At 38.9% G+C, this 20,758-nt stretch overlaps 3 protein-coding genes across 3 annotated transcripts in view; 2 read left to right on the forward strand and 1 right to left on the reverse strand.

Annotated features, from left to right (window-relative positions):
• The window catches only part of LOC109031325 (uncharacterized), an 84,219-nt gene extending 73,847 nt beyond the window's left edge, over positions 1-10,372 (forward strand). The window contains 1 exon segment of the mRNA XM_072305651.1: positions 9,891-10,372. Within this exon segment, the coding sequence (XP_072161752.1) occupies positions 9,891-10,057 (167 nt within the window). The 3' untranslated portion in view covers positions 10,058-10,372.
• On the forward strand, positions 1,636-3,303 carry LOC140225758 (histidine ammonia-lyase-like). The gene has a single exon (XM_072305653.1). It carries the CDS (start codon positions 1,681-1,683, stop codon positions 3,286-3,288), a length of 1,608 nt encoding a protein of 535 aa, XP_072161754.1. The 5' UTR covers positions 1,636-1,680; the 3' UTR covers positions 3,289-3,303.
• Positions 10,072-19,806, reverse strand: LOC109031234 (proton-coupled amino acid transporter-like protein acs; the record flags this gene model as incomplete). The annotated part of the gene is given in 6 exon segments (XM_072305655.1): positions 10,072-11,809; positions 13,380-13,555; positions 14,532-14,710; positions 16,649-16,921; positions 18,743-18,827; positions 19,685-19,806. Coding segments are annotated over 6 exon segments (1,101 nt in total), but the record flags the coding sequence as incomplete, so codon positions are not given.
• Positions 19,807-20,758: the final 952 nt, after the last annotated feature.

Genomic DNA, 20,758 nt, shown 5'->3' on the forward strand with positions numbered 1-20,758 from the left:
TTTCATTTTTCAGAATTCCAGAGTGTTATCCCGTTTCATAATTCAAACAATTTACCGAGAAGGTGTATTCAAAAGCTGTATCATATTCTCGGGGCTTTCAAGCAAATTGAAGCAGAGATTTGAAATTTTTGATGTGTTCAAAGTCAGCGGAAATCACTTTGAAGCTCTCGGAATTTTGAGAGAAGGTTCACTGAGGGAGAACGTGAGTTAATATTCGGATTTCATCGCTACATTCTAAAAGAAATTAAAAGTGTTGATGAAGAAGGAGGCTAAGCTGCAACATTTTTTCAATAGACACCCTGCTTTGTGACACACCGTTGAAAGTATAGAGAAATTTGACTGTGTAAAATCTGCTGTTATTACTAACAATAAGACAAAATCGTGTGAGATTTCACTTTCATCGGTAGACCTATTTTAATTAATGGTTAGCACTTTAGCAGGAGCTTTTTTTTAACTAAAAAATGTCATATTCCTTTTCGGATTGTGCATCGCTCTTTTTATGTGACATGTCAAAAATAAACGTTCAAATAAAAAAAAAAAACATAGCTGGATCCCTCAGCCGCCTTCTGCCGACAACTTGCATCGAATGATAAACCACATAAGCAACTTTTTTGCGAGAATTAGAGAGCTACATCATATTTCAGAGCAAAGAGGTACTCAAATCTCATAGTTTGTGAAAGATCGAGTTAGGTTTGGCTTTTGAAATCTCTAAATACAGTTCCTTGTTTGTAAAAAGTTCAGTAGTTCTATCTTGACTATCTTGCGCCGATAACGATAGTTTTGGAGTTGAAAATATTTAATTTAAAGCCAATGGAACCAACGCGAGGACTCTCTATCCTGATAATTTAAAACAGCTGGAATTCAGGCACCATTTTGCTCTGACATACTGATGTGCATATTTGTGCATCAAAATGGTCCATCCTGTAAAGGTTCAAATGCATTCAAATCAGTTTAACTACCCCTTTTAGTAATAATAATCAGCTAAAATTGCGATGTGGGCCAAAAATTATCTTTATTCATACTCTCCTCAACAATTAATCATGGTGTGGTGAGGTATGATAAAAAAAGCGGCCTGATACCCAAGTAGCACGGATTACAATAAGTAGTAATTACATTTTAACAATATTGCATTTCCACTGAGTGTTGTGCATATGGCCTAGCTCCAATTTGAAGGAGCCCCGTTTAATTAAACTTACTGCAGTAAAATTGAATAAGTTGCAATTTTTCAATGCATTGCATAGTGCCAATCTTTCTGACACATGGAGCTCATTTTGTTGAGTGTTTAAAATCTCCATAAATCGACTAAATTATGTAAAAATATTGCAGTTTAATGGTAAAAAAATTACAGTTGTATTGAAATCAAATTGCAATTTAATTTCAATATTTTCGTTGCACTGTGCTACTTGGGCGATAAGGGAGGAACACCCGCTGCATAAATAACTCACACTTGAAGCTTCATTGAGGAGAGAGGTTTCAAGAAACAGCTCATTTAAAAATTCAAAAATTTCAAATCTCTGTGTCAATTTCCTCAAAAGTCACAGGGCTGCATGTCCCTCTTACTTTTAAATATCTTTGTTAATTCGGCACGCACCTTCACTTTTTTCCACCTCCCAGTTGCATCGCGAACTTCAATTCATCAAAAAGAACTTTGCCACAGCGGTCACAGACGAAGGGTAGACGATGTCAAGATCCGCTCAGGAAATCCTCCTCGTCCCCGGCGAAGTTGACCTCGCCACCCTGCGCACCATCTACCAGGATCAAGTAACCCTCCATCTGGCCGACGAGGCACGCGCAGCGATCACCGCCGCCAATCAAACCGTCGAAGCAATCGTGGCGTCAGGCAACACAGTGTACGGCATCAACACAGGCTGCGGCAAACTAGCACGGACGCGGATTCCAATGGAGCTGCTGGAGGAAACACAGCGTAACCTCATAGTGTCCCACGCCGTGGGTGTCGGCGCCTTACTCCCGGATAATGTGACACGCCTCACAGTCGCCCTCAAGATCATCAGCCTCTCTCGCGGCCACTCAGGAGTACGACTGGAACTTGTAGAAGCACTTCTAGCGTTATTCAACGCCGACGTGATGCCGTGCATCCCCGAAAAAGGCTCAGTGGGAGCGTCCGGCGACCTGGCCCCCCTGGCGCATCTATCCCTAATGCTCCTGGGCGAAGGACAGGTACTGGTGGATGGTGAGTTGATTCCAGCCGGAGATGGACTAGCACGCGCTGGTCTGCGCTCCCTCACGCTGAGGCCGAAAGAGGGTGTGGCGCTGCTCAACGGCACACAAGCCTCCACCGCCTTAGCGCTACGCGGCCTCTTCGAGGCGGAGAACCTCTTCGCCGCCGGACTGGTGGCCGGCGCGCTCTCACTGGAGGCAATCAAAGGTTCGGCCAAGCCACTTGACGCGCGCGTCCACCAGGCTCGCGGACAACCCGGCCAGATCGCAGTCGCTGCCGCCGTGTCTGGCTTCCTGGAAGGAAGCCAAATTCTGGATTCGCACGCGGCCTGCGGCCGCGTGCAAGATCCCTACTCAATCCGCTGTGTACCACAGGTTATGGGCGCATGTCTGGATAACCTCCGCCACGCCGCCCGCGTTCTGGAGATCGAGGCCAACGCCGCCTCCGACAATCCTCTCGTCTTCAGCGACAGTGGCGACGTCATCTCCGGCGGGAACTTCCACGCCGAACCTGTCGCCTTCGCCGCCGACATCATCGCGTTGAGCGTCGCCGAAGTTGGCGGCATCTCCGAGCGTCGTTTAGCGCTGCTCCTCGACACCGAGCTCTCAGGGTTGCCTCCGTTCCTGGTCCCGGACAGCGGCCTCAACTCCGGGTTCATGACCGCCCAGGTCACCGTGGCGGCGCTCGTCTCCGAGAACAAGTCGCTGGCTCACCCGGGGAGTGTGGACAGTATCCCGACCTCCGCCAACCAGGAGGACCACGTTTCCATGGCGGCCTACGCTGCAAGGCGGTTGGGCGACATGTGTTTCAACGCCTCCGCTGCGATGGGTATTGAGGCCATGGCGGCTGCCCAAGGTATCGAGTTTCATCGTCCGTTGAGGAGTTCGGCGGCCTTGGAGGAAGAGGTAAGCCGCATCCGACAGCGGGTGGCGTTCCTCGATAGGGACCGTTTGATGGCGCCGGATATTGAGGCTATGAGACTCTGGGCAAGTGGTCATAATTGGCCCGAATTACTCACTGAGCTGTTGCCTAGCCGTTGCTCTCGTATGACGGGTATTTCTATAAACACAAGACGACAAAGACAGCTTCAAAGCTCGAAAATGAAGTGATGAAGCAACCTCGGGTGGGCACTATGCTATATGTATTTCCTGACTGCATATCGACGGTGAAAGTCGGCAATCACATAACTCGGTTTGCGACGTCGCAGACTTCCTGTCATACTTCATTTTTTAAACAGAAAACTACTCAACGCAATTCTTTAAAACTGGCATGATTTTTCTTCTCAATGCGAAGAAAATTCTGCAAAACTTCAAGAAATAATATCAATTTGTTCTCCTTTAAAAAAATGACGTAGAGGCGGAGCTTTTCAGACACCGCAAACGAGTTATGTGATTGCCGACTTTCACCGTCGATATGCATGCCTCAGGAGAAGCCAAATTATTGACATGAATGAGACAAGAAAACTACGCACATTGCTATTTGGATTGCATTTTGCAAAAGGAACCAGGATCATCACAATGCTGCTAATATTGTGCAAGTTCTTTTGTCTTGGAGGAAAAACCTGATAATCTATTAATAGTTTTCCATTTTACTCGCTAAAAACTGGAAATTTATGACAAAAATTACCATACCTATAAATTTCATATTCTTTCAGGCTTTCAATAGTTTTCTATCAAAGGATGAAGTTACACAATCCTAGCAACATTGCAACTCCTGGTTCCTTGTCGCAAAATGCGATCCATTTTGCCTTCAGCTGCTGAAATAAGCCAGAAAACATCCATAGTGCAGCAATGGTTGTCCATTCGAAGGTTTGTGTCTTGCAATGTCCCGAATCTTGTCTCGCCATGCGCAATAATTTGATAACACTAGCAATGCGACAATTTTGATGCTGCATCTTTTTTCTGTTGAAGTTTCATGTGATTAACGATAAATGAATGATAAACAAAAAATAACCCACCCTCAAAATCTGGAGAAACTGAATTTTCTCAGCGTATACGAAAAAATGTTCATTAGGTGGGAAGGTGTTTGTTGGCTGCAGTTAACTATTACGCCCTGCTGCTTTATTGCTGACAACATCGGCGTACAAAAAGTCCATGCCGAGAAGCACCTACTCTGTGTAACGCACAAAATTGAATTTTATAATACCTCAAGGATAAAATCGAATTGCATATTTCGTAGTTTCCGCAACGAAGGAACGTAACTTCACTCCAAGGTTGCCATGTTGACTCAAACAATGCGATATTTTACAAGAAAGTACCTAGAAATGCTTTGTTCAAATTTGTCTGATTTTTGCATGAGATCGGAGGAAAAATCAGCGGAATTTTCAGTGAGATCTGGCCAAAAGTTTCGTCGTAAAATTGTAATATGTGAGGGGAAGTTTGGCAAAATTGAAAAGTAGTAGCGTTCTTTTACACTGGAAAAAAAGACGCTTGGATCTAGAGTCCAGACTCTTAATAACATTGACAAGAAAAAATACTCTTGTTTCAATCAGATTTTTCCTTGAATCAAAGAGCCGAGCCTCTTTATTTAGGCGGATTTCCTTTGAATTCAAGCAAAAAGTGCGATTGAATCAAGAGTTTATTTTTCTTGTCAATGTTTTTAAGAGTGTGGACTGTAGATCCAAGTGACTTCTTTTTCCAGTGTATGTTCAAAAACGACGAATTTCAGTAAAATTGAAGGTGCAGCGAATAAAATCATATTTTGAGTCATTCCCGTCCGTATTCGCTTGAAACATCCGCCAATTTTTCAGCATGATAACCAAAGATGGTGAAGAAAAGAAAGATGAAACCCTTCAGAAATAGGTCGCCGACGCGTCCATACTCTAATGGACTTAAAAAATGCTTCGAATGATTTTAAAATTAACCTCACCCACAACTAATTGACAGAGCGTAAAAAAGGAAAAGTTAAACTGTAATGCGATGCGGACCACTAATCATTATGAAGTCGAGTCTGGTGCCCTGTAATTTTAGTACCCTCTGTGACAGTTGCTATTTCTCCAGCGTCTAGTCTGAGTATCGACGATGATATTGTATCCACTTCCATTAATTAATGAGGCTATGTGAGCCATTCACTGGTCACACAGGATGACAGGCTTCGTTAAATGATTTTATTGCGAAATTTATTTGTACCCGCTTGAAAGTTACACGAAGCTCCATTGAAATAAATTATTTTTTATGCTTACCCTGGTAAAAATTGGCAGTAGAATGTGTGTTCCAAAATACTATAGACCTAAAGCCGGCTGTAAGATTTCCAATAGCTTCTGTAGCCGGCTGTACAATTTCTTATAGCCTTTTATAGCCGATGGCGATTAAGCAACAGCCAGACGATAAATTTTATGCTAAACGTTACTAAATACGGATGCTAGGACTTAGTTAGTTTTTGGACTACCGCTCTTTTTTTGTGCCGTAGTATCTTGATTTATTTTGCGAGGAAAACTCCGTACTTTTGAAGGATGCCTGTCATTCTTAATATGTTGGAGCGCTTTCAATTTCTTATGATACTGTGCAATACATCTGGTGTGAAATAGTTGCTTCAGACGCCGTGGAACGCTGCGGCGCGGCGGGCGGACAGAGAGCGCGTAACGCGCATTGGCGCCTACAAACCTAACAGGGCAATGCGTGAAGTATCCCTGTTAGGTTTGTAGGCACCAGTGCGTCGCCGCTCCGCTTTGTGTTAGGCTCTAATATTTAATCTAGCGGAGTCAGCGTGTTTCAACTCATGATTTTGAAATGCACACTCTGTATGGATTATTCTCATTTTAATTGATGAAAAAAAAATGTTTTAAAGGAAAATATAATGTGTGTTTTGTGAATATTACGGTAGTTCCGTGTCAAACTTAATGATTTCCAAAGCAATTTCTTATAGCCTTTTATAGCCAATGACGATAAAGTGTAAAGCCCGGCGGTAGGAACTATGGCCTGACTGTATACTTTTTTATAGCCTCGTATAGCCCGGCGATATGATTTGCTCCGCCCTCTACATCTAGCTATATGATTTTTAATAGCCTTTTTTAGTCGGCTATAAGAACTCCTATGGTATTTTGAAACGCAGCTCCTATCACCAATTTTTACCAGGGTAAAATTATTTGATTCAATGCTTTAATTTTAATAGTTCATAAAAAAAATTAATTTTGTAATTAAATGAACCCCTGTATGTTTAAAATATCAGCAAAAAGATTATTATTTCTTATTTCCAAAATTAATATTTTGAATTTAAATTATATTTAATGATTGAAGTCCTTAAGTGTTTCGATGGTTTAACGGTTTTTCAATGTACTAATATAATAACCGGATAATCCTTTCCAGAAAAAGCTGTTTATTGTCCACATTTGTATTTTATTTTTTATTTTATCTATTTTACAATGTAAAACAGAATGGCATAATAGCGGCGGGTCCTCGCAACTATTAGGATAAATCAAAGCCAAAAAAACCAAAAATGAGAATTGGAGTCAAATAATGGCCTCTAAAGAATTTCGGTGACGAACTGAGAGGCTCTAGTTGCAAAAGAGATAATCAAAAATACTTCAAATGTTGTTCGAGTTTTTACCGGCTCAAGCCACCACCAGCGCCAAACGGTATATTCTGCGGGCCGATGTGGCATCTGCAAAAAACTGGATGAAGCAACCAGACTGAAATTAGTGGACACGATACAAACCATATCAAATTAGAACCGATAAAAAAAGGGTTTGAAGCTCTATTTTTCCCTCTAAGATTGTATTTAAAAGTAAATTGTGATCTGACGTCAGACCTCATTTTCTCAAAATGCATATTGATCAACCCCTAATCATAACAATATTGATTTTGTAATTGAATGAAACCATGTACCTATGTTTAAAATATCAGTAAATGGATTATTATTTCTTATTTCCAAAATTAGTATTTTGAATTTGAAAATATGATGATATACGACCAAGCGAGGTTGAAAGTACTCTTCCCTCAAAAATTTTCCTCTAAAATGTGATTTGATCATTTTTTAGTCGCCTCGGTTTGATTTTACCCATGAATATTTGAAAGAGCAGGCACAAAACTGCACTTCTAGTTTTCAAATTGAGGTGCATACACATCTTAATTGAAGGGTTTGGACTTGAAGAACAATGTGCATAGTACAGATTTTGCTATTTAAAAAATTACGTGTTTGAAGTTTAGAAATTACATAGGTCCCAATGGCGAAGAGAGAGTTCAAACTGACTTTTTGATGTTTAAAAATTGAAGTCTGTAAGCGAATTTTTCACAGAATATGCATCGAGACTATAGTTTTACTTGAAATCATTAATATAAGTCAATTTCTTTCAAAAATTGCACTTGTGCGCCTTGTCCTTTAATCCCTCGAGGGTCTCATCAATTCATTAAGCAGGGGCGAAAGTTATGGATTTTTTTTTTGAGTGGTTACAGCAATTGCGCACAGCTGATCGAGTCAATAAGACAGGTCGGAAATGAATTGTTTTATTAAAACTACAAAGGACCCTACAACAAAACGGCCAAATCGGCCTAAACACGGAATCGTACGATTTTCTCAGGGATGATAGAGGGTCTTCCCAGACACTCAAAACTGGTCATATTTTTTGCCTAACCCCCAGGGAAAAGCGGGGAGAGGGGGTCAAAGTCAAAACCTTTAAATTAGCATAACTTCTCAACGGTTTGTCGTAGAAAGATGATCTTGGTGTCAAAATTTCCAAAAAAAATGAGAGCTTTCAGAATATGTGTATGAAATCAATTAAATTTTAAAATTTGACCCACTTTTGGGGCATTTTACAAGGTCCCCCTTTCGTAAATTTTCGTTTTTTGAGATTTTCGGTTGTTCGGTTCGCACGGATCAAAACAAAAACAATTTCAAATGAAAGTAGAGCGTTTAAGCTTTAAAACAAGCCCAAGATGATCTTGGGGAAACGATTAGAAGCGGAGTTATGAGTCTTCAAAGTTGACGCGGCGCGCAGGAACCTTGTATGTTCCGAGTCTCAAGGTCACCTGCGCGCCCCGGATTGCCTGCAGGTTGCAAGTTTTTGTGTTTTTATGCTTCTGTAGGTCATTTTTAATGTAAATCATTCAATGAAGATAGTTTAATCAGAATTTTTTAATTTTACACAATGGGTCTTCGGCGAGGTACACCACATTAACGTCAAAAAATTTTAACTGCGTTTCAAATAGCCCCCTCAAGAATAACTGAGACTTGTCTTGAAGCTCAAAGCTCGTCTGCTTCTACGAGAAACTATTTGGCTTTACCAAGTGAGTTCTGTCAAGCGCTGTAGCTTATAGCTCAATTAAAAAAATTTAAAATTAGGGGTACCCCAAAATTTGGCATCAATGGGTTATAATTTCTAAATGGTGCAGTTCTGTATGGAGCATATGTATATTTGAACTGAGGGTCCATGGTTTCTTCTAAATTATAAGAGCAGAATCGTCATCGTCAGCAAATGTTTAATGAGGTATGATGGACATAATGGTTGATACTCTAAGCCCCCTCTCGCTCCTCCCGTAAAATTAAAAAATTTCGATTATTCTATCTTCATTGAATGATTTACATTAAAAATGACCTACAGAAGCATAAAAACACAAAAACTTGCAACCTGCAGGCAATCCGGGGCGCGCAGGTGACCTTGAGACTCGGAACATACAAGGTTCCTGCGCGCCGCGTCAACTTTGAAGACTCATAACTCCGCTTCTAATCGTTTCCCCAAGATCATCTTGGGCTTGTTTTAAAGCTTAAACGCTCTACTTTCATTTGAAATTGTTTTTGTTTTGATCCGTGCGAACCGAACAACCGAAAATCTCAAAAAACGAAAATTTACGAAAGGGGGACCTTGTAAAATGCCCCAAAAGTGGGTCAAATTTTAAAATTTAATTGATTTCATACACATATTCTGAAAGCTCTCATTTTTTTTGGAAATTTTGACACCAAGATCATCTTTCTACGACAAACCGTTGAGAAGTTATGCTAATTTAAAGGTTTTGACTTTGACCCCCTCTCCCCGCTTTTCCCTGGGGGTTAGGCAAAAAATATGACCAGTTTTGAGTGTCTGGGAAGACCCTCTATCATCCCTGAGAAAATCGTACGATTCCGTGTTTAGGCCGATTTGGCCGTTTTGTTGTAGGGTCCTTTTTAAGTTTATTTTGTCACATTTTAAATATCACGGGTTGTTTGTGGAAGAAAATCACGATAAAACCAATGGAGCCACTTTTAGAACCTGAAAGTTTTGTATAAACGGAGTTATAAGCGCCTAAAGTTTCCAAATTTTGTTCGACCTTTCCTATTGACTCGATCCACTTTGTGGCGTTGAATTTCTAGTCCCATTCTTTGCGGAAAAAACTTTCAGGGATGGTCAAAATTGTTGTTTTCCTTCCTGTGATGCGAAATAAAATTTGTATCATCGCCTCGTCAAATTTTTGGATCGGAATAAACTTGCCGGTATGGTCCCAGATTTTTACGCCGAGCATCTCGAAGTGCAAAAATAAGTAGAGGAAAATGGAAAAAATTAGGAGTGGTAAAGGAACGCGTTAAGTTATATATGTCATCATAAGTGAGCTCATTACTTACAACAGATATCGATAGGCAAAGCAAACACGTTAGTGGTGGTTTCGTTATAACCGCTACACGTGTTTGACCTACTTGTCGCTGTTCATTTTGCCTTACGATTTGAGCACTAAACACCCAGAAAAAGGCTTCTCCACTTCTATTTATGATAATCTTTTTATACATTTATATCGACCTGTTGCAGCGTATCGTCTAGTGATTCTTTACATGAAGACCATGCTGATGACGATGGTTTCCAACTACACGATTCACCGATGTTCCAGAACTCCAAAAGAGTTGAAATATGACGGAGGGCGTTTTTTTCTCACACCGAAAGGTGATCTCTGGCTTCGCCTAAGGAGAAGGAAATGAAAATTCAAAAACAATTTTACGAATAGTATTCTTTTATTAGACCTGCACTGGGCACGTCGTCTCTTATCTTATTTAAGGTGTTGGTAGAAGTGAAAGCACCTGACAGAATGCAATTATTCTATAACATCTTTTCTTAAAAAATTAACACATTTTAAGAGAAATACTTGTTCAGAAAAGAATGAGATACTTGTCTTTTCACAAATAAATCCTAATTCTAAAAAAAGTAACTACTTTCTCTAGATCCTAACATTTTCACGTCTGTTACGATAGCAAACCACAATAATGACCATTTCAGGGGCAAAACAGACTTTTATTATCAGATCGTAAAACTTCTAAATTTGTTTTAAAAAAAATTACGGAATAGAGATACTTATCGCATAGATATGTAACGTATACATTACAAGACTTAAAATATAAGAAACCGACCTAATGAGAAAATGATTATGGCAACTTATATTTCCCTCCAAATGGTCATAATTGTGTTTTAACGATTTAACAGTGAAAAAGTGAGTTAACATTATAGGGCGTGTATTGAGATCTTTCAAGATGGCTGACATCTCTCATAAAATCCCATCAAAACTATACAAAGCGCTTTAAGTAATATATACATCTGGGATACAAAATAATAAAAAATTAAAATCCTTGGTGCAAGATGAAGAGACCTGCAGGAATCTCTGGGTCATAAAAATATCTAAAATCCTAAAGTTAAAATTACATTTGATCATTTAAGGAAAATAAAATTATAAAAAATACGGTTGGTAACTTCCTATCCACATTCAATTAGAATTTAAAAAGTATAAAAAGTAACGCGACTTTCCATTCCTAACGTACTCTGATTTACGCTGCCATTTTACATAGAAAAAGTTTTGAAGTAAAACTCATGCTGTAAGGAGCTCCCATTTTATTTGGCGTGCGTCCGGATTCTTCAAAGATTTTGCAAAACGAGTACATGACATTTCTGTCATCTCTAAAATCACATTTAAATCAATTTTCTCGAAAGAACAGCTCAAAGTCGCTCTTGAAGATTCAGTTTTCAAACTCTTTCCAAAGAGGCCTCCAAACTTTTTTTGGAGCTTGGGAAGTCCTCTCCAGGCTCTTCTTCGTGGAGCATCCATCGAACGGTGGATCGAGGCAATAGGTGAGGTCTGACAAAATTTGGAAACTTTAAAAACTTATGACTCCGTTCATACAAAACTATGAGGTTCTAAAAGTGGTTCCATTGATTTCCTTGTGGAATTTTCTTTCGTGAAAAGAAGCACCCCTTAAAATTAAAAATGTTACGAGATGACGTCAAAATTTGCAGTTTTAGTCAAAAATGCCATGTCCGACCTCATCGATTCACTCGATTCACTGTGCGTCAGTGCCCCTCAGATCCTCCTGAGAGGGTGCCATTCTGCGCCCTCACAAAAATTCCTAGTTCTGCCCATGTCTCCACTCCAAAATTTTAATGACGGAGGCAAAACCTCACCAAAAATAGGGGGTCCGGTCAGACATGATTGTCCTCGGCGAGGAAAATTGAAGTGACGATCTCGTAAACGGTGGTACTGAAAGAGACGAGGAAGGCAAAGAGGCCGAGTGCGACGATGAGGGCAGCCCGGAAGAGGAAGAAGAAGAAGCGCCAGCCGGTGTAGGAGTGCCAGAAGGTGAGGGTGTGGATGATGATCGGGAAGAAGATACCCAGAGCAGGGAGGCACAACGAGCCGCTCAGGGACATGAACAGCTCCAAGTTCGGAATCGCGATGCAGCACAAGTCTGAAAATTTAGAATCGACAAAAATTACAACGATTTATCAAAAAGTGCACTGATCCTAATATGGATTGCATTTTGCAAAAAGGAACCAAGAGCATTCCAATGTTGCTAAGATTGTGTATCTTATATTCATTCAATAAAATTATTGAAATCATGCAAAAAATTAAATTTACAAAGGTGATTTTCGTCTTTAAGATATAGTTTGTTAGGAGTAAAGAGAAAATTAGTATAGATAATCTGTGTGTTTTTGCAAGGCAAACAAAGTTGCAAAATCTTAGCAACATTGGAATGCTCTTGGTTCCTTTTTGCAAAATGCAATCCATATCGTCACCTTCCGGCCAAAGTATCACAAGCGCCTTTAGACGTTTCAAAATTTCCGCCGCCATTATATTTTTTACAGAGAAATATTGTTCAACGAGGCTGTCCGAAATTTCACTGAATTTGCTTTGTGCTGCAGATAAAATTCAATGAAATTTTTGAACAGATTCAATCAACAATTTTTCTGTAAAAAAAAATAAAATGGCGGCGCAAATTTTGAAGCGTCGCATGGCGTTTGTGATAGTTTGGCCGGGAGGTGACGATATGCTACGATTACTTTTTGCAATAAAGAATAATTGATATATCTGTCTCATCCAGACAAGCACCTTGTTTTATAGAAAAATTAATACCACACAGATTGTTACCAAAATGAGTCAGAAATGCATTAGTCATTTCATATTGTAATATATAATTAAATCTATTTAAAAAAAAAAAAAAAAACATTGTGAATTTTTTTCTCTTATTTCTAAATATTCTTGAAAAATGTTAAGAAAATATTTCGGTCAGTTTTCCTTTGAAAATATGAAACATAATCGGTGATTTTTAAACGTTGCTGCAGTGTAATGGACTCGTGTTTTCCAACATCAATGTACGTACTGCTCTCCTAAATAAATGTGAGATTGAATCTTTGTTCTTATAATACACAATGTTTTTTATGATTAAAAATATGTCTGAATAAAGCAAAAACGGGACAAGCGTAAAATTTTTCAGGAAAAGTTCAGCATAATTCATTGGTGAGCAATATTTGTAGACAATATGAGAAAACCTCAAACAGATAACAATTACCGTACAGACGATGCTTGTTCTGGCCTATCTCGAAAATTGAAGGCGGAATCGCTGTGTAACCCCTGACCTACTACTGGCCGCACTGAGAAAAAACGCCGTATGAACATTCGGGAGTTGTCAAATTTCCTCCTATTAAATATTCATTTATAAGAAGAGCTCTGGATGCTTTCTTATGAAATTATCAGATAATGTAGATCTGATTACGAATAAAATTCTCTGAAAAATTCGAAGAAAAAAATTACAAATATCCCTCAAAATTCATATTTTATTAAAGGAAATTTGACAACGCCTGAAGGCTCATGTAGCGTTTTTCCTCAGCATGGCACTACTGGGATTCCTTCTCCTAGGACGGTAACTAATTACATTGAAGTTTCCGTGAAAAAAATCAACCCTCTCTATCACAATCCAACCTTTTAATATTACAAATATTATTACGAGAGTTGAATATGATAATGGGCCTCGCACTTACAATTGGTGAAACACAAGCAGGTCCTGAAAACGTATTCCCACTTGTCCAAATGTTTGTTGTTCCCGAATTTCAGCTTCATCCACTTATGCCACACCATGTCGGTAACCACGTAATTGCACAATGGATACGTCGTGAAAATAGATCCGGCCATCAAAATCCTTATTACATCACCAATCCTGCCAGAATAAAGACAAAAACACTGAAATCTGTTAACGGCAGCACTTCATTCCGACCAATGTATGTTTTGTCCAATTCTCAAAATTTGATATATGGTGGTCGAGGGGGACTCATTCACAAAAAGTTACGCGTATCTTCTTACATCGTGACTTGTGGGACACAACTTAAATCGACACAAGGGAGCTGTCTCATTGCCGTTGGATCACCGAAGAGATTCTACATATTTGAGATAGAATTTGGGATAATGACGCCAACAAGAGGAGAATTTTAATTGTAAAAATATCCTTCTTGATGGAACTTTAGGAACGTTTAGTGCTGTAAAAACATTGATAGCATGCAAACCATTTGGACTACGTTAAGCAGAAAGGAACCAAGTCACATCAGCTATTGCCAAATATAATTAGGCAATTTAATCTTTTACATGAAAATGGTTGTGCGGAGATTTGTGCAAATTTCAGTGAATTTTCTGCATAGTGCGAAGCAAATTCCTCAAAATTTTCAAAGGAATCTTCTCTTGTAAAAAATTAAATTTGGCAATAGCTGATATGGCTTGGTTCCTTTCTGCTAAACATGGTCTATTTAAATAAATTACAACCTCTCTCTTACAACTCATTTAGAGAAGATGTAGATGATTGCGCCTGGTGCTTTTAAAACATTTCGTTACTCTTTATCCCTACTATATTGCAGTTATTGTAAAAATATATCAACTAAGCTGACAATATGTGTTAAGTGATGACGCTTAAAAATTTTGATTTCAAACTCTCGTTTTTCGCATTTCGGTAGTTAAGTGAATTATCAACAGTATAATAAATGTTTAATTTTTCTATTAAAGAACAACCAAATTTTGGGATCTATATTTACCGTGCAAATGTTTGACGACTTTAGGTAATTCATGAATCACACTAAGCTATGTGTGTAAATACCTCTATATTTAAACTAGAAACACTTCAATCATGCAAACTAAAAAGTACTTACGCTCCGGTCTGAGGTAGATTTAGTGTGATGCTGCTTTGGGTGAAATTGCCGTATGCCAAATAACCAAAAAATCCCATCAACACATACATTGTCATGTTGGGAATCATAGTGGCATTGACAACTCCAAAGGTGCCACCAAATCGTTTTGGGTTTGTCATCTTGTTCTTCAAAGGTACAACCTGCGAAAAAAAGAGAACATTTTTTTCAAAAGCTTGTTCCTGAGGGCACAGGTATGATTCATGAGGAGCCTGAACTAATCAATGCCCGCTATACACACAACCAGAGTGTGAAGTGTCATCGATCATCTGAACATTATTGCAAATAGCAGGGTATAATAAATTGTGAAAATAAAGACAAGTTCAGCCTTACCTTGCACATTTTAAATGTATATTTTTTTAATGCAAATTATTTTTTAAAATATTTTTAATGCAATTTTTTATGCAAATCAGTTAAATATAATATATTTAAAATGAGTAAGGTAGTGCTGAACTTGTCTTTATTTTCATAATCAATCATTTGGATCACGTACCTATTTCGAAAAGCCCACGTTGGCCGTTCAAGGCTTTAGTTATTTTCTACGAAGAATGACCAACTTTTTAGAAATTAATAAAGAGGAGATACAGCCGGACCACGGTCAAACGGTTTAATTACATGTATTACGTAAATTCACTCTATCCTCACCATATTAAGTAAATAACAAAACATTACCATGAACATAAACCACGCATAATACTCGTACATCTCCGTACGTTTCTAGGAATGTTTCTTCAACATCTTATGGTCACTTTCTACATATATATTTCATTTATTTATTATTTGCTGGTTTACTTTTATTTTTGAAAATAACACGCGTAGGAGTTTCGCAACACTGCGAAAATTGGATTGTGTCGGCAGCCAATCACAATCCGGTGGGAGCAGTGCGTTTTGCACTCACCCCTCATTGGCTGCCGCAGGATGCGTAATTTTGAGTTTCGCCATTTTGTAACCCTACGCCTCGAACAGTGTCGGCTGAGGGGCGGAGTCAAGTGACCGGCTAAGTCTTATGTTTGACAGTTGATTGGCTATGGTCTTTTCTTCTGAGGAGTCCTGCGGTCCCATCTTCGACCTACGATGCGCAGGGCCCGGGTGTCTAGATGAATGATTCGGTTATTATTCCTACCTACTACCTGCTTTTAAACTCTCTTTAAAAATGGCCGGATCTCTTCGCTTCTCATCGGTCACCTTAAAACGCAAAGTATTATGATTGCTAGACTCCAAACGCATCGCAATTTAATGCAACCTCCCAAAATTTCCAACAATTTTTCCACCTGCTTCCGCCAATATTATCGCTCCATTTTACATGTCGACGGTGTAAGTCGACAATCACATAACTCGGTTTGCGACGTCGCAAACTTCCTGTCATACTTCATTTTTTAAACGGAAAACTGCTCGACGGCAATTCTTCAAAACTGCCTTGATTTTTCTTCTCTCTACGAGGAAAATTCTGTAAAAACTTCAAGAAATTATGCCAATTTATTCTCCTTTAAAAAAATAACATATAGAGGCGGAGATTTTCAGGCACCGCAAACGAGTTATGTGATTGCCGACTTACACCGTCGATGTGTGTCCTTAGTCTATTGATGTATCTATCCATTTCCACAACCAGCCCGCAGGGTGTCTGAAATATTTATAGGCGTACAACCCCATCAAGACCGCAAGTAAGGCTCATCATAGATGAGACAATGGATAGGCAAACCGGGTTTCATATCGCACTTAAAAATACAGAGAATTAGCGGTAGTACCTGACCAAGTGACCAACCACATCGTTTTTACCCTTAATAAATATATAAATCCGCTTTGATTGCACTCTCTAGTGCTCTGCGACACCTAGCCGCCAAAGTTTTCTATCCTATCAAAACCCCTCAGGGAGTTAGCACTCCCTCATTTCATCTAAAAACCCCATGTCACCACACTTTAACTAGGGTCTCCTTCGTTTCCTCCCGGGTGGAACCCAATCAAGCATCCCTTAATTTTATCCTTTTTACCCGTAAATTCCCACCTTAATTCAAGTCCTACGCGCGGTCTAGATCGCGTTGTGTGCTTATGAAAATAGTCAGTGTCCAATGAAAGATACTTACAATGCCGAAGGCGCCCATAGCGAAGAGGGCGGTACCAAAAAAGAGGGCGAATTCTCGGAAGGAGCCGACGGCCTTGCGGCCCTCGAGGGCGATCGGCTGAGAAAATATGAAGTAGTAGATGACACCGAAACAACCCACAGCGCAGCCGGTGCCCAGCGTCGAGCCGGGGGCCAGGTATTTCAGGTTCTTGATCCAACAGATCAGGATCAAAGGGATCATCAGCCACGTTTGGTACCACCGCAGGCTGTGCGCTCCGTACCTGTGGTCGCATATCTGCAAAAATTTACAAGAAAATTGAGAACATGGGATCAAAAGTGCACAAATCGTCACCTTCCGGTCAAAGTATCACAAGCGCTTCTACATATAATTATTTTTAATAATTATTTTTGTCGCGGCATATTTTGTCGTTTTTCAAACAAAATAACGTAACTCCAGGTTGCAAAATGGACTAAAAAAATTCAATATTTTACAATATCACCTTAAGTACTATTCCTGCCCAAAATTCTGCTGATTTTTGTACGTAGACCCTCCGATCAAAATATTTTAATTGAAGATCCCCCTCCCAAAACTGTTTCCGGAAACGTCTCTTGAAGGACCGGAAGATTAAGTAATGCCCCCACCCCAATTTCTGACAGCTCTTCACGCCAGTTGCTCCTCTAAGAGTCGGTACGTCACAATTGAAGTTGTATGAAATCTTTCCGTTTATTTTCTTTGCGTTCGTGTAATCTTAAACTTTAATGTATTTGAGTTGGCACATTCATTTGAATATTTAGAATTCAGAAACGTATACACGCACATAAATTGCTCCCATAAATATGCCATGTTGTTATTATTTTTTGAACATAGTATTCATGAATTTCAATGAGCAACGTTTGAGAAGCTCAAGGATTGCATTTTGCAATTTGGACCTATAAATTCTGGCTCATCTGAAAAAACACTTATGTGCATAGGGAAACTAATGGGACATACGTTGTTTTTAAACTGGACCGGAATTTATAGTTCCTAATTGCAAAATGTAGTCCAAATATTATGTATAATTTTTTCCTTCGCAATTAAGGGGTTGATTTCTTAATACGCCTCCATTTTTATACGGCAATTCTCAGACAACTAGTACTAATTAGACATACGTTTTGATGACTTAATACGTCATCTGTTGGGTACACACAAATTTAATTAACCAAATGAACTCAAACGTAGGGTCGTTAGCGCACAGGTCGATTTAGGAGCTTGCAGCACCCACTTACGAGGTCGAGTGCACAAGGGTAAGTCACTTTCGCTGAAAAATTGCTTTATTTGATTTGCAAAATTTCCATTTCTAAATCATACTTTTCAAGAAAGCTGATAGTCATTTTAACTGAAAACACTGATAATTTTTCGGGCTTCATGCAAAAATTACTAACATTTTTGATGGAAATAAATTACACCATCAAATTATTTTAAAATGTTGGATTTCTTTGGCCCTGCTATGTTGTTCTGGAATGAGACTAGTTCGTGAAAATTTCGAAGTTCGACACTTTTCTCATGGAGCCATTCAAGAGTCGACCGTGGAGGCTTTGGTTGGTAAATCATTTGTTCACTGGCTATAAAGCATGGAATCTGGTCATTACATGAATGGAGAATTTGCACGCAAATGTTTTATTGCTTATCTGAAAGTGCTTAAAGAAATGATTTCACAGTATTTTTTATAATTTTTTTCAGGTATGGGATACAGTATAAAAATAAATTTAAAAGTGAGAAAATACATCGCCTAGTGACGTCATCTGGCGGCATTTTCCATTTAAACACATGTATTTTAGCAGAGCAGATCATTTTGTCATATCGTCTCCAATAATCGTTCAATTCATGAACCAAGGGTATCCTTGTGTTCAGTTCACTCAGTATATTTTCCACTTATTAAACACGAAATTCATCAAATTTTAAACACCTGCAAATTCTCTATTCTATGCAACATCTGCAATATTTCAAGAAGCAGAAAAAACGCCTTCGTGATAAAAGCTAGGCAAAAATGACATTTAAGCGATGCTTTTTCGTACCAAGTTGATAACTACTTCTACAAGCTCATCAAAGTTGATAAATAATTTCAGAATGACTTACCGCCTTCACATTTTCTGCAATGAAAATTGCGTAGACACAGTCACCGCCAAACTCAAGTAAAATCATATATACGTAACAAATTTGCCTGCAACCAACAATAATCATGTAATGATCGAAAACCTTGAATGTGTGAATATATGAGTGTGCATAAGTGTGCTTGTATATTTTTCTCAGATTTAATTTTCACTCGGCGAAAATAATTCTTTAAGTTTTGTTTCCATTCTAAAATTGAAATTAGGCTTGTGTTTTTTTTCTATTCTCCCTCTCTTCCATCTAAATCTTGAAATGGAATCGACCGAGATTTTTTTCAGCTCAGTTCTGTCAATTATCTTCCAAAATTTCTATTGGGGACCAAAATCTGTAAACGAACATTTTTCCTGGATTATCCTGGGGCGAGATTAACTAGACTACTTATCACAGTGTGCAAAACCGACTTAGAGCTCAATTTCTCTGGCAAATTTTCAAGTTCTGACTCAAGTTTTCAAAGGTAGCCTTTTAAAATATTACGAAGATTGATATTTAGAGCCCTGGAACAATCCTCGAGCCTGCATTTTTATGGAAGATATGTGTTTTAAAATCTTCTAGTTGAAAGAAATTGTACTTTGAAAGGTCCAAAAAAATAAAAAGTAAAATGTAATTGGGCCCGATTTAAGGTGAGCCAATTATACATACGATATAAGGATTCATACACCAGGACCACTCAAAATTGAGCCATAAATTAATTTTTCTTTAGGCTTTATATTAAATAAGGCAGTATATTAGTCTAATGTAATTGACATTTACTGTCAACAAGTTTGTTATCTGTTTAAAATAGTGTTAAAAAGGACCTAAAATTATTGGCTCTTGAGCAAACAGCGTGGCTCTTGGTGGTAGTTACCAATAATATTAATACGGGTAAATCTTAATTAGTACTTGCTATTCAAAAGATGTGCAGTAATTTACCCAGCGAGTCGTTTGAAGCGGCCAAAGTTTCCCGGACCCAGTTCAAATGCCGCCTCTATCGTCTCGGGATATGTCAACCGAGGAACTCTCTTCCGCCTGCTTAATTCGTACTCCGTGCTTGACTAGAAACAAGCAAGATTTACAATTTTATTAATTTAAAGTATTTACCGTATTTTTTAGGCTTTATCATTGGCTCCGGAGACGATATATTTTAGAGACTCCGCAATGCTCTCTACCCTAGTACGTAAAACTTACTTCACGGAGTCAACGCTCAGAATTGATAAATGAAGACTGGTGATTAAAGAGTTGTAATCCTAACTTAATTTACGAAAAATCGCGCAGTAAATCGCTCACCCAGACATTCATCAGTCATACTTAGACGAATTTTTTTTCATTCTTTGCCCAAAAAGTTCTTCATCAATGCAATCACCGACTGAAAAAAAGAAGCGCTGATTCCCAAACTGTACTTCTACTTCGAATAATTACTTACGTACAGCGCTTCGATTTATTGAGAATTCGCTAAAATATATAGTGCTTAAAAACAAAAAATTATATCGACCGACTCTTCGTCATACACACAATATCCTTTTCTGAATATTCAAGCCCCCTCCCATTAATAAAACCATTCTAATTCACGAAAATTTGTCAGAAAATTACTGCGATATACCTTGCATTTGTCATATCACTGGAATTCCGATCTCTCTGACAAACGTCCTTTGACGCAAGGGTGTATCTCTATTTCCAAATGAGCCTCGGAAAGCATAAAGTCATACGGAGATCAGGGCTCACGTGGTAATCGAGGTACGCCTTACGTCAGAGAAGTGCCGAAATATGGCTCTTGAGGAGACCCGCAAAATGTTAAAAATGGACATAATAAAAAAAGGAAAAATTATTGCAACGTTGGATTTGGAGGTCTGCGACACTAGCGCACTCTATCGAGTAAACTCGGAACTAACGATTGTCAAACTCGACCGGATCCGATAGAGGGCTCGCGTTGCGTAGTGCAGCTCCGTTCCTCACCATTTTTCGCGTCGTTTGATTTAGTGGGGTCCGTTGGATGACTGTTTTACAATC

This window comes from Bemisia tabaci, unplaced genomic scaffold (genome assembly GCF_918797505.1).
Source record: "Bemisia tabaci unplaced genomic scaffold, PGI_BMITA_v3".
Taxonomy (NCBI): domain Eukaryota; kingdom Metazoa; phylum Arthropoda; class Insecta; order Hemiptera; family Aleyrodidae; genus Bemisia; species Bemisia tabaci.